Below are 26,631 nucleotides of genomic sequence, written 5' to 3' on the forward strand. Positions count from 1 at the left end.
TTCAACTGTGGTCTGGGGGGGTGTGAAGAGATGAGAAAGAAGTTCTTCAATTTCGTGGCGGGACAGAGAGTTTCTGACTAGCGTCGCCTAAACTGCGGGGCCTGCAGAGACCCTTGAATGAGGGGCTAAAGGTTGCCAAGGTGATATGGTTTGGCTGAAGCCTCTTTGAACACATATCTTTAAGTTTTGAAGCATGCTATAATTGTCATTCAAACGTTGGGACATCGAGCTCAAAAACTCTGGGAGAATGGAGATACTTGAGAGGGCAGTGGACTCTTGATGCTGGCAGTCATCGAGTCAATGTCCCCCACATAGCGTTAGTACAGGGAATGGAAACTGAGATGATGAAATACACCACTCTGCACAATATCAGACAGTTTGCCATATGACTATTTTTCATTCGTTTCATTCGTGTTCAATGAAGCCAGGAAATAGATTTGGTATTTGAATCTATAACACATTTGTAACAACGAACAGGATTGCACATGGCAATCCCAGATGCTCAACTCTATGTGTGTCACTCAGTTTTTGAAAAGTGAGCCCGATACAGGCCCCTCTGAACGCCATCCCATGCAAACCCCATAAACGCATCTTCATGATGAACAGTCCACCCGTTCCGAAACAAGCAGAGAACTTCTCCTATGATGATTCTGGCAAGAGATTGCTCTTCACAGCAAACATCTTACTAGTAATACTAGCAGTAAATCCATCCACCTGTCTCGAGTATTGCTCCACCTGTCGAGCATTCAACATACCCTCCAATCTGCTTGGTTCCGTTGGAAGCTTGAACAACCTCTCCCACTCATCCTCCGGCAGCGGGGCTAATTTCTGAGCAGCCCGAGTCGCATTCTCCGCAGCACGCTTCGTCTTCCACGCGGTGACCTTAGTCTGCTCACGGGCCAGCTGTCTTTGGAAATATTGGAAGTTGTTGAGTTCGGTATAGTGGGTCTCGATACTATCAAGAAGTTGGTCGCAAGTCTTCTCAAGGTAAGGATCGATCGAAAGGTCCAGAGATTCAAGATTGGGGTACAGAGGAATTGGTGGTTGGTCCGCAGTCAGTTCTTGAAGGCTGGCGGGGAACTCAAGCTCCTCCTTAGGAAGTTCGGCAGGAAGTTGGTGGAGGAAAGATGTTAAAAGGTGAGAGTTGTGGACAATGATGGGCAATTCAATCAGAACATCCTTGTATGTGAGCTTCGTCTTTTGCATGCTGTCCAAGTGTTAGCACGATTTCTGCTAAGCTTTTCCCTTGATACTTACTTCTCTGTGGTGAACTTGCCCTCCTTGAACGCAGCCATGAAGCTAGGTGCTAATCTGAAGGCTCGCAGACTCAAAGCGCCCTGTGAACTTCTACTAACATCATGTACTAATGCGACTGTTCTCTCGTTGACCTCTTTCTGATAGTAGTATTGGTTCTCAATTAAGCTGGTGTTGATGAAGTTGCCCATATTCGCACTGGTGTACCATCCCACGTTATTCGCGTCCACATTGACTTCCCGCAGGCACTTGATCATCTCATTTTGATACACAACGTTCGCTTTTGATCGTGGAGCTGCAGCGGCAAGGTTTGAAGCAGCCATGTGGTCGTTGGGGTGAGAGTCGGAAGCCGCGACATCTGCGGTTGGGAAAGGGAAGCAGTTGGTAATTTGAAGGGTTCCATTAACGTCCATACCGACGATGGACCCAGTAGCTGTTGTTGGGAACGTCGCAGAGCATGCTTTGACAATTTTCATGACCACCTGAATTCCGGGTCAGTCTTCAAGTTCTTCCAACACAACAGGTAGTTCGTACCAGTGCCTCCACCTGCACCGAGTTTAACGGGACTTCCTTTGCCACGGGGTCCGCCATACTGGGCAACTCTCTATCTCGCGATTAGCTAGATGGCGCTTCAGCGATTTCAAGTCGTTCGCGAGGATTGTGCGTTCTCGAAGGGTTGTGCGGGTCGGGTTGAGAGTCGCAAATCGCGAACTTTTCGAAGACGAGGGTTTGTGGGCGAGTCTTTGGCGACCCACTTGGGCCAGATGTGCGGAATGCCCCGCCTATGGCGAAGAAATATCTCGTTTGGGTTTGACTTCATTCTAATAGAATTTATTTCGCATTTAGGTACTTATCGGATTAAGACCAGTGGCATAGTTATTTTTAATCTCATTCTCTATTTCTGGTAGTGATTGACAAAGAGTAATAAGGTTACGTAGATTGCATTGCCATGTCTTCAAGTTCATCTTCAATAGCTTTCATTAATTGTTTAGCGAAACTACGGGAAAGAACATAAAGGGTATAATATCGCAAAACTCTCGCAAGGCCTCCTGTTGAGCGGCGTGATTGCTGTCGATATTGAGGGTATACCAATCTGGAATATGGGAAGGACGAAGACCTACAACGCCTCGCTTCCCATGCCAATAAGAAATGAATCGCAAACCAACTAATGGGGAACATATGATAGAACAAATCAAAGGTAAAGGTAGGTCCCGATGTGAACAAGATTTAGTGATGGTTGTCATGGTCGTCGTCATCATGGTCAACGATGGATTCCGTCTCCGACTCGCCTCTGAAGACTTCTTCGAAAGCATATGCAGCTGTTCCTTGTTAGCATTTGTAGCAGCGGTAATTCCATCATACTCTCTCCACGAATTCCAGATATCGGCCGCTCGAGAAAGAGTGTTAAGGAGAGATGACGAACCTTCCTCGTTGACAAAGTATATTTCAAATTCTCCATCTCTCCTCAGCTGGTGTCTCTTCTTGTAATTGCCACAGAAAACATAGGGATGGATGTCCCTGAGCCAGATTCGGTGTCTGCTACGGCGATTCATCCACCGTGGGGATTCTGATTGATGGGTGACTAGTCAAGCGTTGATTGTCAGCCCTCATCAGGGAAATGACTTGCTGCAGAGAGAGGCAGAACGAGGAAGAAAAGGCAAGAAGATAGTTTGCTAAGCACAACTTCTTTGAATCAGTTCGAGGGTTCGGGGCTTACCAAATGCGGTCCAGACAGGACATTTTCTTAAGTCCCCATTCCTGACAGCAGCATGTAAACGGAGCCCGCCACACTTTTTATCTTGGAGGACTGTTAGAATATGCTCAAAGCCATCATCGATAATTTTTCTGCACAGTTATGTCAGCAAAACTGAGCCAAGTATGAGATTCAGGGGAAGAGAAAGGGGGGTAGGAAAATGCAGTACCCTTGAAAGCGTTTTGTCTCGCCTGCGAGGACGAGATCGTCTGAGGTAAGATTTATGGTCATTGGACAACGAGCTTTCAAGGCTCCAAATGCCGCATGGAAGAGAACCATCTCTATGGATAGAATAAGCAATATATCATGCCGGGAAAGGAACTACTCACTCTCCCATGTTTTGAAGAAGAGCACCAGCCACAGTGTGGGGTGGGCTCTGGCTGGACTCCAGCGACGAAACTGCAGTGATGAACCCTTCCGCCTGATGCAGAGTTCTTGAACTCCATAGCAGGAATACATTGGATTATTATACCGATCTATCCAGCGGCACAGCAGCCTCGTCATGTCAGGTCCATCAGGGGAAAGGAAAATGGTAACCGAGACACGATTCTTCTCGAATGGCCTGCGATATCAGCAGCCCTTCGGAGCATGGGTGGTGGCACGAACTCACAGCTTGAATAAGGCTTTCGATCCCGAGGCTATACCCAGCCTCCTCTCCACCATAACAGGTCCGAAGCATTGTGATCTGAATTTCGGAGTCAGTGCGCTCTATTGATCAATCCAGATCCTTATCAGAGAGGGCTGAGGGGTCGCTGAAGCATTGCTAGACTGGGGAAAACATGACTCACTCTCGCCTATGTCGCAGACCTGTTGTTGAGTGAGGTTGGTCGTCAAAAATCTTTTCTGCCCAATGGCGTCGCTTCGCCTGTTGGTAAGGTTGACGACCTGTGAAAAGGGGGCAAGGGAGATCTTACCTCAAGGGCTTCCTCGGTCGGGTGGGCTGGCGCAACATGAGGTTGAAGAGGGCCTGGGGGCGCTAGAACGAATGGGATGAGCGCTTGATTCATACCATCCATCATGTCCTCTTTCCCAGCAGGTATTCCGCTAGAAGCGCATACCTGAAATATGTTGTAAAGATCTTAAACGTAAATGCCTCAAGCGCAACAACTCCAGCGACGTTGGATCATATAAAGGCGATCTGCTGACACCCGTCAGAACAACCCAATCAGCGAGTGAATGCTTTCCGCACCTGCTTAATAGCCGAACCAGCTGAACAAGCAACTCCACATACATCACGAACCGGGCGGCCAATGTCATTCCTCCTTGCTGGTTGAGTCGATCGGACATCAAGCTCCATTGTGCCCGAGGTGGAAGATTCTCATGCTCGAGGTAGACTTTCATTTCTTTCAAGGTCCTCTGGAAAGAGGGGAGAACAACGTTCAAGTAGTAGAGAATGATGGGGACTCGAGACCGGTATATCGGAAACAGATCGTAGAGGTCTCGAAGAAGCCTGCTTGTGGACTCAACTTCTCTGAGGACCGCTGAGATCTGGTCATAGAATTCGAGGTCCAGGGCGGTCCGGAGCCGTAGAAGTCCCTCGGCGGCCCTGTCTGCTCGTTCGGCCTCCCGCCAGCAACCGAACAACTCCTCCAAGCGTACCTCCATGCGTACTGAGTAGAGACATCAAGTCAACGCGCCTCTGGTGGAAGCGTTGATGACCGATGCATTGTAGGAGATCTGTGAAGTTTGGAGAGAGTGCAAACCATCACAGCTCTGTCAACCTGGAATCCAGGAGAGGCTCTGCGATTGAGGTATCAAAAAATAATCACTGGTAGTATTGCGAGGGCTCTGACGTGTCAGGGCTAAAAAGTGTCTCCAGTAAATATTTGCACACAAAATTTAACTTCCAATGCGAGGGTGCATTCTCATGCGACCAAGCCGGTCATGCATTCTAGCGACGAACGATTGGGGCAAGAACCGGACATGCTGCGGACGATAGAGCCGGAATTCTGTGGAGACTCTCGATTGATGCCACGCATACACAGTATGCGCTCCAAGAGCAACGGGCGAATCGTGCAAGGCTGTCAACGCGGCTGATGATTGAACAGGCATTTCGACGAGAAACTTGGCCGGCCTGTTGACCAGACATGAAAAGTTCGTGACCAGAAAGTGCTTACTTTGACTGGTGCTCGCGGATGTAACTTGCAAATTATCTCCTTCCCAGAATTCAATCAGACCATAGAAATTCGACACGAGAGCTTGAGCGTAAAGATTGGAAGACATATCGCCACGGTTCTGTTACCTTTAGCATGCATCATGCAGTCGGCGCCGCCGAGTACCTCGAGATGCACTTCGTCAGAAACGGGTCAACTGCCATGCAGCCATAAAGCCTCTTCTGGTTGAAACGCTCCGGGATGAAAGGGAGAGCCTCAGAGGACGCTCTAATGTCTGTCTCGTTTCGCTGCTGATTTCTGGAGTCCGTTCAGCCAAACAATCAAGCGCTTTCACTTGATGGAGGCAGAGCAGTCGACAAACTTAGATAAAGTTACAGCACAGCACTTCGCGATAATGGCACCATTGCAACAGAAGAGTTGAGCGAAACAAGTATCGACTTGTTGTTGGCCATGATGAAGGGAGCTTGATTTGGAAGAGCGCGAGGTCAGGTCTCGACGCGCTGGAGGACGAGGCAACAAGGCAAACATGTGACCTGCCTGAGTTACCTGTAACATTCGAGGCTGCAATATATACCTCAAAGTAGGAGTAAATAACCGGAAAGAAATCACTGTTCTATCACATAGCGCGGAGAGATCACAATTCAGAGTCATTATGCGATTGTTGGCACAGTAAAGGAGAGCTAGAGTACAGAAGATATCATCGATACGCGTTGTTGAATTGCAGGACAGTGTCACTGTCCGCAGCCCAGATCATGAAAAGCGTGTCAACGATCATCTTGGACTAGACCACCTCCCGTGATCAGAAGAGTCCTCCATAAGGTCATAGCAAACGTCTCGGTCGCAAAATGAGAAATCACCGATATTGTCCCATTCCGAGCAGCAACACCCCAGCCCAAAGAAAAAAGAAAACCCTCAGACGTCCATAACAGCGCGCCCCTTGGAAGCCCAGAAGTCGAAGTAACCTTCCAGGAATGTGTGTAGCCGAGAACGTGAACTCAAGGAGTGGATGTCGAAGCAGGTCCTCTAAGAAGACTCTTCCTCCTCAGCATCAGCCTGTGCGACGTTCCTATTAGTACCTCTTGCAGTACGCTTGCGAACGCCCACAGGCTTTTCAGCACTTACGTTGTAGGTCGCCTTTTCATCCTCATAGCGCTTCTTGTCCTGAGCAGCCTTGGCCTCATATGGAGCACGCTGCTTGTCGTTCAATGCCTTCCATCGCTCGCCGAGGACCTTGCCAACTTGGCCTGTGTTGATGCCGTGTCAGTGTGTTTAACTGAAATGGAAGGATGTTTATTGCAAAGCCATACCGAAGCTAATACCCGGGTTCTCGTCACGAACATTCTCACGTTGCTCGTTGGCGAAGAACATGTAGGCAGAGAGACCACGCTTGGGCGCGTTGGGATCTTCAAAACAACGTCAGCATGGTCGCGGCAGCGCATTGGCAGGTCGTCAAGGACGTACCCTTCTTCTTCTTCTCGGTGCGGGCCTTGGTAGCGCGCTTGGTGGTCTTTTCCTTAGGCATGGTGAAGGTGGTTGTTGGTTCTGATTGAGACTTGTCGTCAGTCACATGCGCAAGACAAGATTGCGACCAGTGCTCAATCGAGGATCGACGTTGTGGACGAAGTGGTGGTTGAAAGAAGTGGTGGAGTTGAACGGTACCCAGGTCGGTCGCGGCTTTGTTGTGTTTGTTATTGTCGGCTTTGGCGACGTCGAGGTGAATGGGCCGCCCGGGCGCAATGTGAATAACTTCACCATCGTCGCGATCCGACGCTCTTTTGAACAGCAAAATAAGAGGAGAAAACTTACAGGGGAGTTGGTTTTTTGTGGTGATCAAGAATTGAAGATCGGTGGTGGACCTAGAGTGCGATTTCCACTGGTCAGCTGGTGGTCTCCATCAACAGATCAACAAAGGTAAATCGCGACGGGTGACGCGCCGACAAGGTGTAGATATTGCGAAAGCAGCTGGGCAAGCGAATGAATGCGTGCAATTGGACGCGTTTGGGGCCACTATCCAATCCAATGGTGTGTGCTCGAGTGGCGAGCCGAAGCGAACAGGTGCGTAGAGATTTGGGAGGGACCTTACTATGAGAGAGAGCTTTTGCAGTACTTCGCAGTGGTGAGGCACTTTGGTGAAGAGGAGTGAGGGAGGATGAGGGCAGAGGGCAGAGCAGCACAGCAAGAATGCGTGGAGGGAGTGCCAGGAAGCAACGTACGAAGCGAGCTCAGGCTCGCCCTCGCGCAGCAGGCCAGTCCTTTAGCGTGCAGTGCGCGGTTGCCCCTCCTCCACTTCCCACCCCGATCATTGGCCCCGTCCTGCTGCCAGACAGCAAGCATAACAAAGGCTGACCACACATTCCAAGGCCTTGCCTCTGCGCATCCTTGGTACATGCCACCCAGCAAGCCGTCACGCAGTGGCCGGTGGGTGTTTGACCGTTGACCGCACCTCCAGAGTTCAGGGGAAGGGGAAGCGGAAGCAGAAGCCAGGACGGTCACTGCCTGGCAAACCCGCTGTTGCTTCTACGGCCTATGGCCGACTTGTTTCTCACTGGCAGTATCATACGATACAATGCCCTCCACCTCCTACGATTCCACCTGGCATCATTGCACCCTTTCAGCTGTCCAGGGCGGGCCTGCTGCGGCACCAAGGAGGTGTGTGTGGTGGTGTGCGGTCGGTGGGTGGGCGCGTCAGTTTTGGCTCGTCGGCACTGCACCAAGTTTAATTACCGTTTATGTCACGCGGATGACAAGTAAAGGCGCACAGAAACCCCCAAACACGTATCAAAGTCTTGCATTTGCAATTGCTTAAGTAAATAACTTGCCAACGCAGCCCCTTTCTTGCTTATCTTTGTCGATTGTGTTTTGATATTCACGTGATCTGCGGAACGATAGCCGATACCGAGCCATTCCCGATCGGACTAAGCGTTGGAGCCCCCTGGACTGTTTCACCCCACACTCACCGGATTTCTGGGTTCTCCCACTTGCATCAAACTCGGCTCCCGAGATACTACTACAGGAACTTCAAGGAAATTGCTAAGCACTCCCTTGCCTTGATCCAGCTTTCCAAAGAGACCAAACTGTCCCGAGCGCCTTCTAGATAGAAATTGAATACCGGCGCTTTTGAATCTACGGTCCTCTTGGTAAATTGCAGAATGAAGCCAAGACCAAATCCCAGAATGTCTGGAAAATTGTATGGACACTCCGTTAGAAACCTGAAGACTTCACAGCTTCAAAGATCCCTTGGACAATGAAAGCTGAGAATCTGGGATTGTGTCAAGTACCAGTGAACAGTAAAGTCCTTAAACTGCCAAAATGGAACACACTTTTGCACAGCATTGAAAGGCGAAGACTTCTCAACAATTTGGTGAATAACCAGAAATTTGAGGTACAATGGAAATAGAGAAATTAGGATATACTTAGCTCTATTTCTGTTTTTAATTCTCGAATCCCACCTTGCAAATACGTTGATTCTCGCCCCTTTTGCATTTGCATTGCCCCCAGGAAAGGACTCTCTCTCATTCGTTATGTCGGAAATCACTTCATCTATTAGGGTATCACGGAAATGTTCGCCTACAAAATAGCACCTGGTCACATGATCTCCATTTTCCCCAATACCTCGACCCGAAATTCAATTTTCTTACTGGGAAGACGTACTAGTTTCCTTTCTAGTTCATGGTATATCCTCGAAGATATGTGAAGCCGCCTCAATGCAATGCCAAAAGTCTGGGCAATCATTAAAGGATATTCTCCACAACGCTGTCAGATTCAATCAAAGCGCAGAAGTTGTTTATGAGGCTCTCGAAAATTGAGTCGATTCCCATCGCAACCGATACGCTATATCAAGCCAAAAGCTATAGAAGGCAAAACCAAAGAAGAATAACTCAAGCTGTATTTCTGAGCCATCGAGTGTGATTACAATACACTTCTCTAGGATCCGAACCCGCCAACGAATTTGAGACGGATTCGGGATTCAAGGATGTCAGTATTCCCAAGGCAATGTACGGCTACCTTTTGTCTCATTCCGCTACTTCCAGTAACTCAAATTGCTCTCCTCAAAATGCGACATGAAGCCTAATTGCTTTTTGGCTAGTTTATCTTCTACACCATTCCGGAGGGCTAGTTTAGCCACTTTCCGGTAGAGGTGGTCAATCTTACAAAGCGATATTTTGTTGATTGGACGAAGAATCCTTATTTCAGAATAGGGGAGGGAGGGAATAGCTTCATTAGCGAAATCGACGTGTCAAGCAAGCGGAAGTCATGTGCTCGAGGAAGATGGTATATGGGATTGGTACATCCGGTGGCTCGAGTCATTAGGGGTGCGGAGGAGTTGGGAGAAAATAAGGAAGTAGAATCCTCTTAAGCAGAGAAACGCGATTCAATGTTCTCATTTATGTGGGCTTGAGAATTGTGTAGCTGACGAACACGGTTGCCTTGAAGGAAGTAGCATTAATCAATCAAGGAACACTTGTCATGGAGGGGAAGAGACGTGTGGTCATCAGATCAGATGTCCTAATAACCAAGGACCTGTACTCAAGAATGTCAGATGGAGAGAGGCTGGCCCTGGAGAGAAGCCATCTAAGAATTCCCACTATCACGGCCGCGCGTACCAAGAAGTAATATCTAGATCTAACCCGGGAGTCGTTGTGCGTAATACGAAGCAGTCAGTATCTTTCGAGGCACTTGGAGCTACTTTTGAAAGCGCAATGAATTGGGGGACATAAATGTTTTGTGGTATCTGCACTTCGATACACACCTCATTCTATGCCATGCGAACTTTTGTCTATCTATCTTCCACTAGAGCATTATGAAAGAATGTCTGCCCATTCCTACATTGCATTCTAAGATGCGTTTAGAAAATCCATGTCTTTCAGAAGAACTTTCATGACATTTCATGCAGATGCCTCGAAAACTGACGCTTTCGGCCATTTTGCTGCTGCTGCTTTTCGGAAGCTCTCCACCTCACTGCTCTTCCACGAGCTCAAAAGCTCCAACCCTTCCTTGGCTTCTTCCGAAGTAATCGTCGGCAACTGCAATACGCCGACTGCATCTTTACCACATTGCCCGACCGAGTCAGGCGCAAGCAACTTCCGAACCTTGAGAGCCGATAGTGTTCGTCTCGCACAATCCTTGTTTCTGGAAAGGTACTCGTCATTGTATTGAGAGAGGTTTACCGATGCTGGGAGTAGTGTAAACTCTGACTTGATGACTTCTGCAGATTTGGCAGCTACTCCCTCGATATCTTTGTCGATTGCAAGCTTGAATCTGACGATTTGCTCGTGGACTTTCGAGTGCTCCCTGTCAAGAGCAGCGGCTGCCAGAAGGCACTTGAGAGCGAGCAGGTACTTTTCTATTGGCCAAGTCAGTGTGAGGCACCAATAAAGATGAGAAGACCACTTACTCCTTCGAATATACACCTCGAATCCGGCAATTTGTGTATTGATACTCTTTGAGCTGAATTGCAGTAGAGGTATTAGGAATTTCATCGCATCAGCCATTGGTTCAGAGGTAGCAGCGAGCTTGACACCGTCTGGGTCATCATCTTTCTTCTTGGCATCAGAATCTCCTTCCCGCGTAGGCTTGTTGGGTTCCGCCTTCTTGGTTGCGGCTTCTCTCTCAGCCTTTTGAGCCTCTTTCCGAGCTTTCTTTGCTGCCTTCTTTCTTTCAGCAGCATCTTCGCCGTTGGCGTCGGCAGATCCGTTCGTGCCATTCGTCAAGGGCATATCGTGGATCTTAATGTAGACATCAATAGCTGACAAAGCTGCGCAACTATAGAATGGGTGCTCCCGCAGGTGATCCTCCCACCTCATCATCTCTACATAAGCTCGGATCTGCCCTTTCCTAAGAGAGAAGCTGTGAAAATCGAATTGATCTTCTTGCCAAACGTCAAAGACGTTGTAGACAGCAGTAAACCGTTTCAGCGCAAGGCCCAGCTTCCCCTGGCGAGCATAAGATTGGCCATCTTCGGTCAAAAACCAAACGCATTGCATATCATGGAGATCAGCCAAGGGACCTCCTGGAGTTTCCGCCCTCGTGAACATGCCCATAGTCTTGAGGGCGGCTTCGCTCTCATCATTCCTGAGCTGATACTTTGCGGCTTTTGTGTTGATATGTCGATCTCTAACATCGAGAGTCCGCGCTTTCTCCATGATTTCGGAAGACTTTTGAGTGTTCCCATAGTGCTTCCATATCCGGGCTTTTGTCATGTGGAAATCGACGCTCTCGGGTTCCAATTCGATAGCTTTGTCGATATATTCCATGGCTTTCTCCAAATCTCGACTCAAGTAATAGTTATAATGTTGAGCCAGGAAATAATAAGCAGCGGATGCGCCTTTTGACGTGTCTCCATTCCTCTTGGGCTCCTCGTTCGCAGCGCTTCTATCACTATCGATGTATTGCTGAACCAAAGCCGGGAGAAGTGCCTTCTTGTTCGGATTCGAATAAAGATGCTTGAGATTGGCGAAGGTCGAAGGAACCCCCTTGTCTAGCATTCGATGGATGTACTTGTCTGCAGCTTCTCGGAATTCCTCGCCTGCGACCTGTATGAGCACAATGCATAGATCGGCCCTATCAAGTACGTACCTTCTAGAAAATCCAGTGGCAACCGTCGAGCTGCATCGCATCGAGGATACTTCTCCGCGAACTCATCATACACTGCCTTTCGGGCCTTGTGGTCCGTTGCCACAAGCCCCATGGCTTCTATGAGACCATCATAATATTTCTTGTACTCGGAATTGCGGTCAATGAGGGCGCGGTAAGCTTTGATAGCTTCCTCTTTTCGTTCTAGCTTCGCAAGATATGTTGCCCGGAGCTCCAAGACTGCAAGCCTATCCAGGTTGTGTTTTCCTGCTGCTGTCAAATGTTCTAAAGCCTTTTCAATGTTGCCTTGTTCAGCAATCAAGGAGTTCTTGTACATAACAGCCTCCGAGTTTTCGAAGTCCGTTTTTGAGGGAGGGTTCTTCAGGGTTTCTTCGTATGCCGTCAGGACTCGCTCTGCCTCAGCAAGGTCACCAGCCAGATGATGGGCCACAGCTAATGCAGTCCAACTTTGTCGTAAACCAGATCTTGCCTGAAGCATTGATCTCCTGCTGACAATGTACCCCTGGTAGTCTCGCATCTGTATTTGAAGCAATGCCAGGTCCCGTTGAATCTGGGCAGATTCAGGTTCAAGCCTCAGTGCAAATTTGTATGCCTTGATAGCCTCCTCAAAATTCTTGACGGCTCGGTATAGCAACCCATAGACATGCCAGCAAACATGCGACTTCATGTCACACTGGAGGGCCACTTTGGCAAGCGCAAAGGCTTCGTCGGTCTTCCCTTGGGAGTTCATGATGAGAGCTTTCATAGCCAGTGTGTCTCCATGCTTGGGATTCTTCCGCAGGATCTGGTCGGCAGCTTTGATACCTGCATGACGTTAGCATCTGCTTGGGAAACGGTCTGACCATGTCGTACCCTTCTTGTACTGCTTGTCCTCATAGTTGCGCACGACTGTGCGGAAGAGCGACTGCTCTTTCGCACTCAGTTGCTGTGGCATGACCCGCGAATAGGCTCTGGGCAAACACAAGGACTATTTGGTACAGCAGGCAAGCTGTTTCCACACGACCGTCCAGTGGTCGAGAGGTCGATCGAGGGGCTGAAGGGGTGATGCGTCCGCAGCAAAAGCTTTGGGGGGCGACTTTGGGAAGCTGCAGGCTGGTCAAGTAGATGCGATGCGACTGCTGGGACTCAGTGGCTGGCTCAGAAGGAGGATGGGTCAAGGAAACGTGAACTCCTCGGTCGTGTGTGCAGTGGTGGACCTTTACAGTTATATGCGAAAACTCCCTGTTTTAGCGAGTTTTTGACGAAAAGCGGTACACTTAAAAATGGGTGCACCAAAAGTTACCTAAATTATCTTCAACCACCAATTGCTCCACCAAACCACGTCCGAATTAGATGAGAAGTGGATCAATTTACTCCCCTAAAGTAGCTCTTGCTAATGATAAGAGCAGATTATGGCTCCTCACCTAAGCCCGCGCGAAATCGCGGCCATCGACGCTATCGTCGCACAACCTTATCACCCCGATTTGCACGAGATCGCAACCCGATTCAACACTACTTACGAAACCATACGATATCGGAGGTATCAGATACGGGTTCGGAAAGCTCTTGGCTGGGATCCCCGGAAAAAACCAGGCCGTCGATCGATAATTACACCAGAAATGGAAGAAGCGGTAATAGAGCATGTTCTGAGATATGTCAACGTTTACCAGGAGGAAATTATCGACTTTCTTAATGAGGAATTCGGCATTAAACCTCACCAAACGACGATCTCGCGTCTTTTGAAGAGATTGGAGATTACACATAAGAAAATCAAGGCGGTGGCGGCGGAGCAAAACCAGGAGCTTCTTGAGCAGTGGTATGACGATTCTCGATTTTGGAGAGCAGATCAGATCGTTGCCGTGGACGAATCAGCTTTTAATAAGCATACGGGGCATAGGAAATATGGATGGGCACCTCAGGGCTTACCTGCGGAGATGAAGATACTCTTGAAGCGATCTCCTAAGTGGTCTCTTTTGCCGGCATATACGATTAATGGGCACCTTGATCCTTTGGTTTATTAAGGCAATATTACAGCCGAGATTTTTGAAGATTGGATGGAAAATAGGGTGCTCCCGCAGTGTAATCCATGGCCGGGCAAAAATTCGATTATTATAATGGATAACTGTGGTATATACCGGAGTCAGAGGGTGCTTGATATGTGCCGGGTACGGGGTGTTTGGATACGCTGGTTGCCTCCTTATTGCCCAATTTTGAACCTAATCGAGGAGAGCTTTCACGATATTAAGTCTGATATGCGGAAGAACTATAGGAAAGTCCATGGGGAGTATCCAGACTTTGGAGATTATCTAATTAATACTATTCGGAGGCTTGGACGGGGGCCGGAGGTAGCTAGGAAGGCTAGGGGGCATTTCTATAATTCAGGATATCGGAATTTCCCTGTAGAATTAGTATAAAATCAATGGAATCGCCATACTTAATATTACTTAAAGTTCTAGTGATTTTAATATTATAAAAGGTGGTTCCAAAATCACTTGTTACTTTACCAGAGAGCCGATATTGACGCTAATTAAAAAACACTATGGTTCTTAATAACCACAACTACTATTAAAAAAACGAAAGCATATTTAGAATCATAGGAAATAGCTCTTTTAATTATTCTAATATATAAAAATCCTACGGTGTGGTTGCAAAAATATTTAGTATAAGGGAAAAACTTCAAATGTTGATAATCTCGACTAAAAACAACGACCATAACGCCAGTAATAAATCTCTTCAAAAGAGCCTAAAATCCTGTAATCTGATTGGTCCATTCCTCGCCTCCCTAGTCCCGTAATGTGTGGAAATCAAGGCTCGATTCTAAATATCATCCTCCATCCAACCCCTAATTAATTCGCAATCATTATTAAACATCCCAGGAGTCATAAACTCTTCCCAATCCTGCTTCTGTAAGTTGCCTACGCCCTGGTAGAAGCTAATCTCGTCTTCAGGATATGTACTAAAGACGATATCTGGTCGAATCGAGTCTCCTGCTTGGGTATCCGGAATAGTGCTTTGGGAGGGGGCTACTATATTAGCAATTGGTACCGGAGCACCCATATTTGATATAGAAGATCGATTAACCTCCGAATTCCATATAGTACGCCAAGGGGAAACCTGATCCTTTACGACAAGGAGAAATCCCCATGGAATACCATGCTCTTTAGCCTCCGATTTCTCTATCGCCTTTAGCTATTTCGGGTCAATCTGCTCCTCTGACGCCATAGCTATCAAATTACTAATATCAGCTCGTCGATTTCGAGGTAAGTAAGCATCTAGCCATGCCCTGAATAACGCTAATTCCTCCCCAATATTAGTATCTCCACGAATTGGGCTAGACTCTCGCAAAGCACGCAAATCAAAGACGCTAGAGGAGTACTCAGCTTGACGATCGCGATCTTGATACCGGGAACGTGGAAGAGTAGGAGGAGAAGGTCGTCGACGTTAAAAATAAGGCGAATTAGCTCGTGGACGGGGAAGAAGCTGGTTTTGCTGGAGGAGTTCAGCTCGACGACGTGAAGCTTGCTCAATAGCCACGAACTCAGGGGGGGGAATTGGATCGTAATCGGCGGGATATACAGGTGAACGACGGGGTAGTGGTACCCGTGGGACGCTGTATAAGCTAGTAGAGGGCTCTTCTCCCTTGAATTTATCGCCATAGTAGTTGTGGTTGATGATAGGTTAAGATGAGCCCTCTCTTGGTTCATCCTTTACTCTCTCCTTCTCCTTTACCTTTCCTTTGCTCTCATTTCGTCGTCCACCAATCCTCTGTTGATTTTCGCCATATAGTATCCATTTGATAATCAAATCAGTAGGAATAGTAGTGGTATTAGCCTCATCAGGAAGCTTATCTCTCCATTAATCTATCTATTTATGGAAGTCGTCCAATTCAATCCTGAAATGGTTCCCTTCATGGATAAAACACTGTTGATTCCTATTTGGGCACCCTCCCCTTTCTCCCCCATTACATCTCCAATACCGCGAAAGTAGGCTCAATCTCTCCTGATATCTCGATTATGTCTTCCTATCCTTGACTAAAGACGCAATAGCAATAGTGGTAGCTGTTTTCCTAGCCTTCTTGATGGGGGGAATGCTCTTTTTAGCGTCACTGTCGTCATCTGAATAGACTAGCTTGGGAGGATCTGGTGTTTTTCTTCTCTTTCCTGACGCTTTCTCTGGTTCCGGTAACGATTCGGGGTCTCCTTTGGTGACGAATCGAGCTTCAATAACGCAATCAACGCCTTTTAAGCCCCTAGAAACCATCATTTTTTCGAACCTCTCAAAGCTCTCCCTATCTTGGATATGGAAGATCTATCAATTACTCAAAGCTCCATATATTCCCTTCCATTTTCTCCTAGCTTTAATCTCCTTATCCGTCTTCGCCGCTTCGTCGACCCTCATCTGAACCCAGCCCTGCCAAAATCGGTATCCATTATGTAGAATCGATAAAAAATCCTCCTGAAAAGACTCCGAATGAACTAGCTTATGGTTCAGGTAAACCTGCCAGTTCACGGTAACCACGTGGGTCTTAGCTTCGGGCTCTGGAGACTCGCTGGACGACGACGACGATATTTCGATAGTACGCTCCCTTTGGGGATTAGCTCCGCTAGCACCAGTATCAGGAGAAGGCTCTTTTGGGGGCCTGCTAGCAGTCGTGAGCTTGATTTTAGGCTGTTTGGGAGCTACTAGAGCGGAGGAGGCCTTAGCCGTAGGTTTTCTCTGTCGTTTTTTGCCTACTAAAGGCGGTGGTTTCTCGATTTTTTTGCTCTTTGAACGTGCCATGGTAGGAGCTTGCGAATAAAGTCGAAATTGCCTAATTGGGATGGTGCTGGAGGTGGTAGTGCGATTGTTGGGTGAGTTTTGTCAATTATCATTAATTTTTGGTGGGGTGCGCACCAAAAGTGCATGATGCGGCTAAAATTCGCTAAAACAGGGAGTTTTCGCATATAACTGTACTGAGTGGCCATCATTCAAGCGGCCGTGTGCCGAAATAGAGCCCCTTTTAACTTCCACTCAAAAACTTCACCAGTCAAATCACACCACCAACAAAATGGGCAACAATTCTCTGACCCCACGGACAGAGCTTTATCTCGAAGGTCCTGATGCCACAGGACTCAATACTGTCGACATCTGGACAACGGGACCGGATCTGGCTTCGGGTGGTGATGAAAGGCTCTGGGTCATGTTTGTCCCCACCAGCGACTGTCTCCTCAATGCAGCCTCGTGCTGAACAGGCAACAGATATATTCACGGAGGGGCCTGGCGAGACCCTAAGGTGGACTCAAAGAGCTTTGCGCCAGCCGTTGAGGTGCTCTTCAACTCCTCTCTGAAAGACTCAATTGCAGGATTTGCATCCATCAATTATCGTCTCTCTCCATACCCGTCCCATACCAAGGATCCCAGCTGTCCTGATGACAGATCCAGAAATGTGCATTACCCTGCTCATCTCGTGGATGTCTCACGCGCTCTTTTGTACCTGGACGACAAATACAGGATCAACAATCGCTACATTGTGGCGGGGCACAGTGCTGGTGCCTGTCTAGCCTTCGAACTCAACAACTGGTATTTGCCAGGTGCCCAACTACCTCAACCGGCATGTGTACTTGGAATATCTGGAATCTACGATCTGGAGGCTTTCATCGAGGCTCACAGTGAGATTCCGGCTTATCGGACTTTGATAGAGAATGCCTTTCCCGATAAAAGCGTATGGGAAGAGGCTTCCCCAAACAAAAGTCACCTATCCGAAAACGCAAAATGGCAGAATGCCAGGGCTATCATAGTCTCACACTCTGATGAAGATGAACTCGTTGAGAAAGCTCAAGCATCTTATATGCTGGAGCGTGCACGGATGGCCCCAAGTGCCAACGAGAAGATACATTTTCTACCAGCAACGGGCGCCCACGATGAGATTTGGGAGAGTGGCTATATCCTGGCCAGCCTCATCACCAAGTCCATTGAAATCCTTCGGTCATCTCCCAAAGACCCAATCAGTACATGCTGACTTGCTGGTGTCTCCTCGAAGCACGTCTCAAGCTCATGTTAGTATTTTCGAGTTTCGGATCGAGGTAGACGCATTTCTGTCGATGATACCCTATACACTCAAATAGAAATCATCCCCCATTCCTCTAATCTCCTTCAGTGATGATGGAGGAGGGACTTGAGCGCATAGTGGGTGAAGTCCTTGGAAGTGAAATTTGTCACGAGTTGCTTCGAGTCCTCTGGGATAGTTCTAGCTCCCGGAACAGCTCTTCAAAGCCAAAATGTTCAGCCACATCCGGGGCATTTGGACATGGTCTTTTCAGAGTGAGACAGAATACGCCGTCAGGGGAAGGAAACGACAACTCAGCAACGAAGCTCTTCTATTAATCTAAATTCTAGCACAGGTCTCGATGGATTCTACCAGTAACCGCCCTTTCATTCCGCACCAAGGGCTGCAAATAACGCCATCCTCCCACCGCAAAGCATTGAACTGGGGTCCTACACAACTTCTTCAATCGGTCCACTGACTGATCTCCCATTCATGTGCACCATCCTTGATGAGTAGTCTCAATCGTTCAATCTTCCACTCGCTGTAGAGGTACCTAGTAGCACTAGCCGCTCTCCGATGAGCTGCTCCAATGCTTCCCTTCCTCGCATCCTCCTGACTGCGCCTGATTCACATAGGAGTTAGCAATGGTCGACAAAACCTGTCTCGGAAAATTTGGGATATTGCCTCTCAAGTAGTGGGAGACTGTTTAGAATAGGGAATATTTATCCCTACGACTACCTACCAGACACATGTTGCAAGGTTTCTTCCATTCCGGTCAGGTTTTCCGAACCAATACCTGAGTTCTCCATTAGTCTGGAAACAACATCAGTGGCAAGAATTACGTACTTGAGAAAGCCTCCACTCTTCATAGCTTCTGCATGTGCAGGCTGGTCAAGGACACCGAGATCGGTATACGCTGTGGTTGGTGGAATCTGAGACCGAAAGACAACGATGTAGAAGGCCGCCTCCTTCCACTCAATGTCTGAACCCGCGGCGAGTTTCCTAAGAGAGTCGATGATCTCGGACCAGTTGAAGCTTTGCTGGTAGTCGGCAGTTGCAAAGTCCTCTCTCAAGTTCTTCATGCAAACCAACGCCTTCGCAAGAAGTTGATTAGCGGTGTCCAAGGTGCTGAGATCAAGCAGATGAGGCTCCTCCTCGTAAGGAGAGACCTGCAGAAGATCTTTCTCGTCGCTATCGGTCGGTCTGGCCGTAACAGAGACTTGAACGGTACTATCATCCTTGACACATGTTGGGAATTTTGAGGTCTCGGCTTTGAGAGCGGCTCCTGGGGCCATAAGAGAAGATGCCATAATGACTACGAGGAAGAAGTATGAAGCGACAGCCAACTGAATGAGGGAGCTTTGGAAAGATTCTTTTTAAAGGACGGGCGAGCAAGTGCTCGAGTTCGATGTGCCGGACGGAGGAAGCCAGCAGTCAGGACACTGAACGCAAGGAGCTTAAAGGTTGAAGGAGAACAGCACCTACATGAACCCGAAGCTTCCTTCAAAGCTGACTGATAAGGTAGAATACGTTCCGAAGAATTTGACTTGTGGGACTTGTATCATTTTATGCCAAAAAGTTGTCATATCGCGCAATTTTTGCTTCAAATGGCGGAATCGGGCCGTAAGTTATTCGCTGTCTCCTTTCACTGCTGTAACAGCAGGAGCATCATGAACAACCTTGCCTTCTCCACTGTTCACCGCATAATTGGTAGCCGGCTCCATCCGCGAAGTTTTGCTGCAGATGGATTGGAACTGTGAGTTGGTCATTGGCAAAGGAGATAGGAACCGTATTACCGGAAAAATGGAACCCAGAGTTACAGAAGGCTCGTCCCGAAACCATCCATCCAAAGACCTACCTTTACCCACGGTAATCTCAAGTTCATCCTATCTTGTTTGCTTCCGATTCTGGAGCTCTTACCGATGTGATATGCTGAGTGGAACATTGCAGTACTGGACTTCTTTGCCGGAACAAGTCTGGTATCCGCAAAGCCCAGTTGCTGGCTGGTGCGTGTCATCAGTGCATGCCATCAGTGCATACCATCAGTGCATGCATCGAAGCCCAGACCGTCTCATCCAGACTTAGGATGCAGATTGATTTGCTCCACCAGCCTTGTGTTCACCGCTGTATTTCGCTATCGAGGCTGCATCTCTACAGTGTTCGGCCAATGACCTTGTTATCTTACGCAATGCATGCCAATCATCCCCTTGCCCTGGATCTCGGCTCTGAAAATATTCTCCGACAGGAACCAGACTCTTTGCGCCAGGCTCCGAGATCGCTAGGGGGCCGGTCAAAGTGTGTGCGGACTGGATGAAGGAAGGGAAGCATTCCTTAAAGCTGTCACGATACTCCGAAACTTGTGGGCAATCTGCAGCGGGTCAAGTGCTGAAGCTGAGTCCCCCAAAGCTAGTGCCTCAAGGCGTGATAATGGAGAGAGACCCGACTGGTCTTTGAATTGGGTTCTCCTCCCTTCCACCACAAATATTGGTCCTACCCTACTGATAAGCCCCCTTGTTCGTGTGCCGCCTGCATCATTTCTTTAAAAGAAATCCAACGGTCTATTGACGTCCGAGAAGAGCAAGAGCTGATTTATTCTACGCACTATTTTCTTTATTTAGGGGTTATGGCTAGAAGGCAAGACTCAAGCGTACGGTACTTTGTTTATCACCTTTCAAACCACATGAGATTCTCATCCAGCCAGGGACACCACGTAATCTTGCACCATATGCAGCGTTGGATAACTAGTCTTTGCGTGCATTTCTCTTTCCTTCAAGGAGATATCACGATTGAGTACGAACGTCAAAGACTTGTGGATAGAATCAGTGGCTAGGAGCTGCTACGGCCATGCCAGTCGGCCGTACCCTGAATACCACAAGTTTCGGGCCGTCAACGTGAACTAGCACTCCCCCCCCCCCAAATTTCGAGTTCTGATATTCCATCCCTTCGAACCAGGATATCAGGATTATTGGACGAGATACGCTCCGGTAAGGCTTGGATGGCCGCTTTTAGGCGGTGAGTGGTGACCCTAGGCCTAATAAAATGCACGCCTAATCACGACCACCGAAACTCTACATCATGAAAAGGGGGGGATCTGCCATAAGCGAGTCTCGGTAAGGAGCAGTAACCCCCACACCCCCACCCTTCGAAGCCTGAATTCTTGCATGTCTCGTACTGGTTTCTGTTCACGTCCGCATTCTGCTTCGTTACTCGAATCTCGAATTATTGAATTAGAAGCTCAATTAAGTTAACAGGAAGCTGCTCGTTCCACGGCTGATCAATCCGACCTTTCTCACAACCGTACAAGATCACTGCTCAAACTGCATAATTATCAACTTGGATCGCACGATCTTTCCCAATCGCTCTCTCTTCCTTCTCTTTCATTCTCCACCCACCACGTCCGACCTACACATTCCCCAAAGCCCTAAAATGTTTCGGCTTCTCAACATAAACAGTATACCCCGACTGGACATACCCCTCATGCTCCACAACCCCCATAACCCCAACCGTCCTGCCCACAGTCTTCCCCTTCTTATCTTTCAACTTACACCGATCAAGCAGCCCCTCTGGCCACTCCTTCAACCTCTTCTTTGGGTTTCTCAACCCCATCACCTTGACAACGGCATGTCCTTCATGGTCCCCGAAATGGAGACGCGTGCCTTCGGAGAGGGAGATCAGGTCGAGGCCGTCGGTTGTGATGTTCTCTCCTAATGAACCAGGGGAGAGTGCGAATGAGGGGTGCTTCGAGGACGAAGAAGCAAGGTGGGTGAAAAGTGAGGAATCGATAATATGCACTTGTCGGGGCGAGGAGGTTGGCGCTGTTGCGCAGCTGTGGAAATCAGTTCTGAAATCCAAGATAGTTTGAGCCAAGATTGAGGAAAAGATTCCATTTTTGATTAGGAGCTCCAATATTAGACGGATATGGCAAAAAAATAATGGATTAAAGGAAAGAAGCGATCTTACTGAATATCGCCTTGGACGCCTTGATTTGAGAGAAGAAAGATATATTGGGTAGGAGATTTGTAGAACGTGTGGTCTGTCGACAACTGCACTGAGAGCACAGACATGGCGATCGATGTCTGGTTCAGATAATTTGACTTGGAAAACTTCGTGAGCTGCGTTTATTATTCTTGAAAGCTACCAAAAGCTGGAAACTCAAAGATAGAGCTCTGATTGTTCGTGAAGCTGACGTACAGTGGGTATCGACAGTCGAAGCAGCTTCACATGATTTAACCCTACTCGAGCCACGTTTGATGCAACCTCCTAGAGAAGGCCAATCATGATATGCACGTCACTCCCACATGATGCAGAGACGTCCAAATTAGTGCTAACACCATTCGGTATTGTGACCAACCACACTGTACACCTCACTGCGGAGACGTAGGCAAACAAGGAGATGAACTAAATGAGGATTCCGCTGTCTCAATATTTTCATGTGTTACCTAAACTATGGTGATAAGCAAAGTGGTATCATTCGCGATGCTGAATGTAGCACAACAGAACGAAGAATAAAGCAGAATCCTGGAAACTCCCTCTATCGAGAGTCCACCTCAGTCCCATGCACCCAACCAACCAAAGCCCTATCCGCAGTCAAACTCCAAAATAATGCCCAACCAATATACAACCAGCGATCCTACTTCTTGTTCTTCCCGCTTTCCAGAGATAGGTCCAGCGACCATAGGCTGTCCCAGATAACTGATTTCTTGCTGGGACTCGTATCCAGTGGAGATGGGTTTAACTTCGCAATGTTCTACACGCCGTATCAGCGCTCGTTCAGGGCCCAAGTATATCATCAATGTTCCGCACCTCTGGGCCGCTCAAAACTTTGTCGCCAGTTGTGGTCAAAGTTTTATCAACACTCCCGCTCAAAGCTTTGTCACCACTCCCGTTTCCGTCTTGCCTGCTACCGGAAGGAACCATCTGTGCCTCAGACGGCTCTCCAACACCTTGTGCTGTAGCACCAGATTTCAAGGAGCTTGCATCGGCGGCATTTGATCCGGAAGTTTTGATGAGTGTGCTCGCTGCAGGCACCGACTTCTTCGAGTTATTGCTACTCCTGCGGCTGTCTAGACTCTTGCTGAGAGTCTTATTGATGCCTTCCACGCCTCCGCTGGAAGATTTCTTGCTTCGACGAATGCTACCAGTGGCATCAATATTTGCGCTTGCAACAGTGCTCTTGCCGAGACCAGGCGTTGACGGCGCTCCGGGCTTCTCCTCCGCTGCATCAATAAGATACCATCGTAAGCCATCAGAAAGGTCAAAGGGATTGTCGTCTTCAAAAGAGTCCCCGCCATTGCTAGCCTCTCCGAATGACCGTCCATCTGATGGTGGGTGGAGATGAGCACCAGACATGGATTTCGAAAGATCAACAACTCGATCTTCGATCTTGTGAATGCGGGCGAGCAACCAGTCCCGTGTTCGTAGCTTGTGGGAGTCCTGCTCTCGCAGGAAGTAGTGAGGGGCGCCGACGTTGAACGCCGCCCATGCCCCCGTAGCTTGATTGCGCGTTGGCAAAAACAGTGCTAGATCGCCTTCTTTGAAATTCTTGAAAGCAATCTTCTCGTGCGCCTCCTTCTGAGCCAAATGAGACTTATCTCGGTAGGCGCGAGCATCCTTCGAGTATTTCTTGGCTGTATACTCCATGTCCTTAATCCGTTTGGTGATGACCTCACAGAAAGCTTCAAGGTCGAAGCTACCAATAGCATTCATGTATGCTTCGTACTTCTCGGTCTCAGCTTCCGAGTCTTCATTATGCATCCAGTATAGTAAATCAAGATCGCCACTGTCGACCATAGCCTTCCTGGACACTGCTCCTGAAATACTCCGCCGGATGGTGGAACCTGGGTCAGAAGAATCATTCGCATTTGAGCGATCTGGCTTCGGTATTCTTTGGATGACCATCGAATTGCCTTCCCGTGTCACTGAATAACTCAGGCGCTCAAGCAGTCTGCATAATCGATCGTTCTGTGCGTAGACTCGCTGAGTGAGATCCTTGGCACGCGAAGTCCGAGCCTCGAATCTTGATATCAACTTTTCGTACTTGACTTGAGCAGACTGGTATTTCTCTTGAGTTGATCTTAGTTCCTCCTCAAGACCTCCAATTCGAGATTGTGAAGTAGCAAGGTCCCCGGACATCGTCGTGACCTTTCTTTCTTCCTCTTCAAGACGAGTGCGAAGTGCTTCGGAGCCTGTCTCGCCATCTGAGATCTTGGTCCTGAGAGTGCTCAGCTGGCCACGCTCGTTGGCCAATTCACCTTCTAATGCGGTTAACTTTGCTCGTTCCTGGGTCAATGTCTCACGGAGCTGGAGTAATTCCAGCTCTTCAATGGACAGCTTCCCTTTAACCTTCTCCAATTCGGACTTCAAGTCAGTAATGGTGCTCTGTGCCGTATCACGATCGGATCTCGCAATCGCAGCATGACTCTTTACCGATTCGAGCTCAGCAACGAGGTCTCCCAACAGGGTGGCCAGTAGATCTGCGAGGGTACCGAGATCTTCTGGAATAGTCGACTTTGGTGACAGCTGGGCGTGAACATCCAGTAGTATCTTCGTTTGCTCCTCTGCGACTGCTTCGGCTCTCTCTGCGCGAGCAACCAGGTCTCTGTTTTCCTCTTTGACCTTCTGCATCTGCCTCTCCAAGGTCTCGTTTGCATCTCGCTGAAGTTTAGCTTCGTTTCGGAGAAATTCCACTTGGCCTTGCGCTTTTTGAGCTTCTGCTGTTGTCTCTTTTCTCACCTTCTCGAGCTCATCTTGTAATACTCGCACTCGCTCATCTACCGTCGCTCTTTCGTTCTCCCGAGAGCCTAGATATCGATCCATCTCGTCCTCGAGTTCTTCGAGCTTGGATTTCAGTCGCTTGATCTCGCTCTCGAGGGACTTTCGCTCCTCGATGAACTCCCGTTGCTGGGCGTCAAAGTTTTCCATAAGATCCTTTTTAGTTGAGTTCGCCTCCTCAACCTGGGCCTTCATGTCGTTTGCTGTTGTCTCTCGAGCAGCGATCTCCTTTTCCATGCCTGAGGAACGTTCACGTTCGGCGATGAGCTCAGCCTCTAATCCAAGGACTTTCTGTTGAAAAGCCTTCTCATCAGCACCTTGATTTGCAGAGAACCTCCGGGACGATACAGATGAGCGGCGAGACTGATCCTCTACGAGGCGTGGAGACGCCAGCGGATTTGAGTTGTTCTGAAGATCCGGGCTAGGATTTCCTGGTAATTGGAATACGTTCCCAGTAGAGGTCCTGCTGACCTGAGTTTGGCGATGGAGTAGATCCTCAAGTCTCCGAACACGGCTTTCGGCGGTCTTTAACTTGCTTTCCGTCTTTTGCTTTTCTTCCTGGAGAGCACGAATCAGCTCGTCATCTCCGCGTACCAGTAAAGCACTTCGACCCAGTGCAGCCTCGTGTATGCTCCCCGCTTTAAATGCCTTAGCCCGCTTGCTCTGTTGCTTCGTGGGATTATTTAGATCCGAGACGATCTTGGAAACATCTGCAGCAAGCCCGGAATTTGTGTCTTGGGCCTGCATAACTTCCAACAACTCTTCAAGATCCTGCCTCGTGACCTGAGGCCATTCTTCTTCCTCCCCAAGCAGGTTGACCTCTAGCCCAACGACCTTCCGTTCCGCTTTTTCGCCCCAGAGGGCGGCCCCTGTGCTCTTTTGCCATCTTCTTCTCCTCTTGGCTTCTTCGTCCTGGAAGGTGGCCATTTCATTGGCCAGCGTAGACGAGTCCGATTTCACTTTCTCGTTCCACTCCCTCCTCCGAATTGCCTCAGCTAAGAATGAAGCATAAGTTACTGGTAACGTATTTACCGTTGCTAGCAATTGGAAAGCATCAAGTGCATCACCATCAAGATCAAGTGCCGCAAATCGTGCATTAGCATCGGTGACCATGGCAGTTAAAGAAGCAATATCGTGCATAGCATCTAGGGCGTCGGTTGCGATCGAATTTCGTAGCTCCGTAGCAGCCCTCAAGAGACTATCCATCTCCAGACTCCGCTTGGATAGGTTTGGAAGGAAGTTTCTCGTATGGTGGAGTGCCGATTTGGACGCCTGTGAGACGTTCTTGGAGGTATTCGAGTAGCCCAGAACATTCTCATAGTCGTTGCTGACCTTTTTACCAATAGCTTCGATGTCTTGCATCAACTGCACAGATTCTGTGGCTCGTCCGAATGCTGATCTAGCGGGGCTTTTCTCCACCTTGTCGAAAAGATCATCGGTCCCTTTCAAAACTTCATCTACTTTGGTCCCCAGTTCTGCAGAGTTCCGAGTTAGTTGGGTGGAGATATTTCGGGCCAGTTTTCCAGCCTTTTTGACCTCCTCTGGCTCAACCAGATCTTCTAAGGAAGCCCTGCGCTGATTCCTTCGCGGATCACGCCCAGTAATAAACTTGATCATTTCGTTCGTAGCAGGAAGTGACCGTAATCGGGCTATAGACGCCTCCCAATCCGAACCAGCTTGTTCCTGCTCCTTCTTAACATCGGCAGTCCAGTTCTGGATCTCTGCATTCTTCTGGTCTAACGACCTGGTATGCTTCTCGAGATTCATTACAGCAGCATCCACACCCTTCGTAATAACCTCGAGTTCGGCGTATCGTTGCTGGGTTTCTTTGGACATGGATACGCAATCATCCACGACCTTCATCGCCCAAGATCTCCGCGCCATGAATAGATCTTTCCAAGCTTGTAAGTCATTTTGATCCGAGATGGTGTCTGGCGGTCTCGTAACATTGTATTTGGCTGGTAATGTGATTTCGGACTGGAATAGTTTTGCAGAGGCAAGGGATGACGGTTGAATGATTCGGCGGTCGTACACGAATATCTCTTTCTGCTCGATATTAGTATAAGCTCGCGAACTTAGGTTGGTGGTTCGCACCTCCGCTCCGAGCCCTTGGAACTTGACCGGCTTTCCCTGGCTTGTCA

The 26,631-nt window shown here is 48.5% G+C and overlaps 9 protein-coding genes across 9 annotated transcripts; 1 reads left to right on the plus strand and 8 right to left on the minus strand.

The window, feature by feature from the left end:
* Positions 1-380: 380 nt before the first annotated feature.
* Positions 381-1,913, minus strand: K444DRAFT_583785 (eukaryotic translation initiation factor 3 subunit H). Its single transcript, XM_024877841.1, has 3 exons — positions 1,789-1,913; positions 1,258-1,736; positions 381-1,207 (listed from the first exon to the last, which is right to left on the minus strand). Exons 1-3 carry the CDS (start codon positions 1,843-1,845, stop codon positions 640-642), a joined length of 1,104 nt encoding a protein of 367 aa, XP_024740968.1. The 5' UTR covers positions 1,846-1,913; the 3' UTR covers positions 381-639.
* Positions 1,914-2,481: 568 nt separating this feature from the next.
* K444DRAFT_641144 (uncharacterized protein) lies at positions 2,482-4,612 on the minus strand (the record flags this gene model as incomplete). Its single annotated transcript, XM_024884582.1, has 8 exons — positions 2,482-2,573; positions 2,678-2,836; positions 3,337-3,569; positions 3,618-3,692; positions 3,796-3,866; positions 3,922-3,983; positions 4,066-4,145; positions 4,197-4,612. 8 exons carry the CDS (start codon positions 4,610-4,612, stop codon positions 2,482-2,484), a joined length of 1,188 nt encoding a protein of 395 aa, XP_024740969.1.
* Positions 4,613-6,231: 1,619 nt separating this feature from the next.
* Positions 6,232-6,643, minus strand: K444DRAFT_484662 (uncharacterized protein; the record flags this gene model as incomplete). The annotated part of the gene is made up of 3 exons (XM_024873078.1): positions 6,232-6,365; positions 6,429-6,524; positions 6,583-6,643. Coding segments are annotated over 3 exons (291 nt in total), but the record flags the coding sequence as incomplete, so codon positions are not given.
* A 3,664-nt stretch (positions 6,644-10,307) lies between these two features.
* On the minus strand, positions 10,308-12,649 carry K444DRAFT_475500 (N-terminal acetyltransferase A, auxiliary subunit; the record flags this gene model as incomplete). The annotated part of the gene is made up of 4 exons (XM_024872933.1): positions 10,308-10,465; positions 10,517-11,647; positions 11,698-12,519; positions 12,568-12,649. Coding segments are annotated over 4 exons (2,193 nt in total), but the record flags the coding sequence as incomplete, so codon positions are not given.
* Positions 12,650-14,780: 2,131 nt separating this feature from the next.
* On the minus strand, positions 14,781-15,363 carry K444DRAFT_609393 (uncharacterized protein; the record flags this gene model as incomplete). Its single annotated transcript, XM_024879567.1, has 2 exons — positions 15,009-15,363; positions 14,781-14,954 (listed from the first exon to the last, which is right to left on the minus strand). Coding segments are annotated over exons 1-2 (370 nt in total), but the record flags the coding sequence as incomplete, so codon positions are not given.
* Positions 15,364-15,681: 318 nt separating this feature from the next.
* K444DRAFT_609395 (uncharacterized protein) lies at positions 15,682-16,646 on the minus strand (the record flags this gene model as incomplete). Its single annotated transcript, XM_024879568.1, has 1 exon — positions 15,682-16,646. A coding segment is annotated over exon 1 (464 nt), but the record flags the coding sequence as incomplete, so codon positions are not given.
* A 95-nt stretch (positions 16,647-16,741) lies between these two features.
* On the plus strand, positions 16,742-17,692 carry K444DRAFT_641146 (alpha/beta-hydrolase; the record flags this gene model as incomplete). Its single annotated transcript, XM_024884583.1, has 2 exons — positions 16,742-16,875; positions 16,933-17,692. The coding sequence occupies 2 exons, from the start codon at positions 16,742-16,744 to the stop codon at positions 17,690-17,692; spliced, it is 894 nt and encodes a 297-aa protein (XP_024740974.1).
* Positions 17,693-18,181: 489 nt separating this feature from the next.
* K444DRAFT_641176 (uncharacterized protein) lies at positions 18,182-19,488 on the minus strand (the record flags this gene model as incomplete). Its single annotated transcript, XM_024884588.1, has 4 exons — positions 18,182-18,341; positions 18,462-18,515; positions 18,566-18,922; positions 19,475-19,488. The coding sequence occupies 4 exons, from the start codon at positions 19,486-19,488 to the stop codon at positions 18,182-18,184; spliced, it is 585 nt and encodes a 194-aa protein (XP_024740975.1).
* Positions 19,489-20,925: 1,437 nt separating this feature from the next.
* On the minus strand, positions 20,926-21,898 carry K444DRAFT_609397 (PK beta-barrel-protein domain-containing protein-like protein). Its single transcript, XM_024879569.1, has 2 exons — positions 21,680-21,898; positions 20,926-21,545 (listed from the first exon to the last, which is right to left on the minus strand). Exons 1-2 carry the CDS (start codon positions 21,781-21,783, stop codon positions 21,122-21,124), a joined length of 528 nt encoding a protein of 175 aa, XP_024740976.1. The 5' UTR covers positions 21,784-21,898; the 3' UTR covers positions 20,926-21,121.
* Positions 21,899-26,631: the final 4,733 nt, after the last annotated feature.

Source organism: Hyaloscypha bicolor (assembly GCF_002865645.1).
Source record: "Hyaloscypha bicolor E unplaced genomic scaffold K444scaffold_44, whole genome shotgun sequence".
Lineage (NCBI taxonomy): Eukaryota > Fungi > Ascomycota > Leotiomycetes > Helotiales > Hyaloscyphaceae > Hyaloscypha > Hyaloscypha bicolor.

What these genes read in the sequence shown, in the direction of transcription:
- K444DRAFT_583785 (XM_024877841.1), bottom strand. Translation starts at nt 1,845, where the DNA reads ATGGCGGACCCCGTGGCAAAGGAAGTCCCGTTAAACTCGGTGCAGGTG. An exon ending in CGGTGCAGGTGGAGGCACTG is followed by an intron (nt 1,737 to 1,788) that starts GTACGAACTACC and finishes CCCGGAATTCAG; the next exon opens with GTGGTCATGAAAATTGTCAA. An exon ending in GGCAAGTTCACCACAGAGAA is followed by an intron (nt 1,208 to 1,257) that starts GTAAGTATCAAG and finishes ACACTTGGACAG; the next exon opens with CATGCAAAAGACGAAGCTCA.
- K444DRAFT_609397 (XM_024879569.1), bottom strand. Translation starts at nt 21,783, where the DNA reads ATGTCTGTGCTCTCAGTGCAGTTGTCGACAGACCACACGTTCTACAAA. An exon ending in GGCGTCCAAGGCGATATTCA is followed by an intron (nt 21,546 to 21,679) that starts GTAAGATCGCTT and finishes TGATTTCCACAG; the next exon opens with CTGCGCAACAGCGCCAACCT.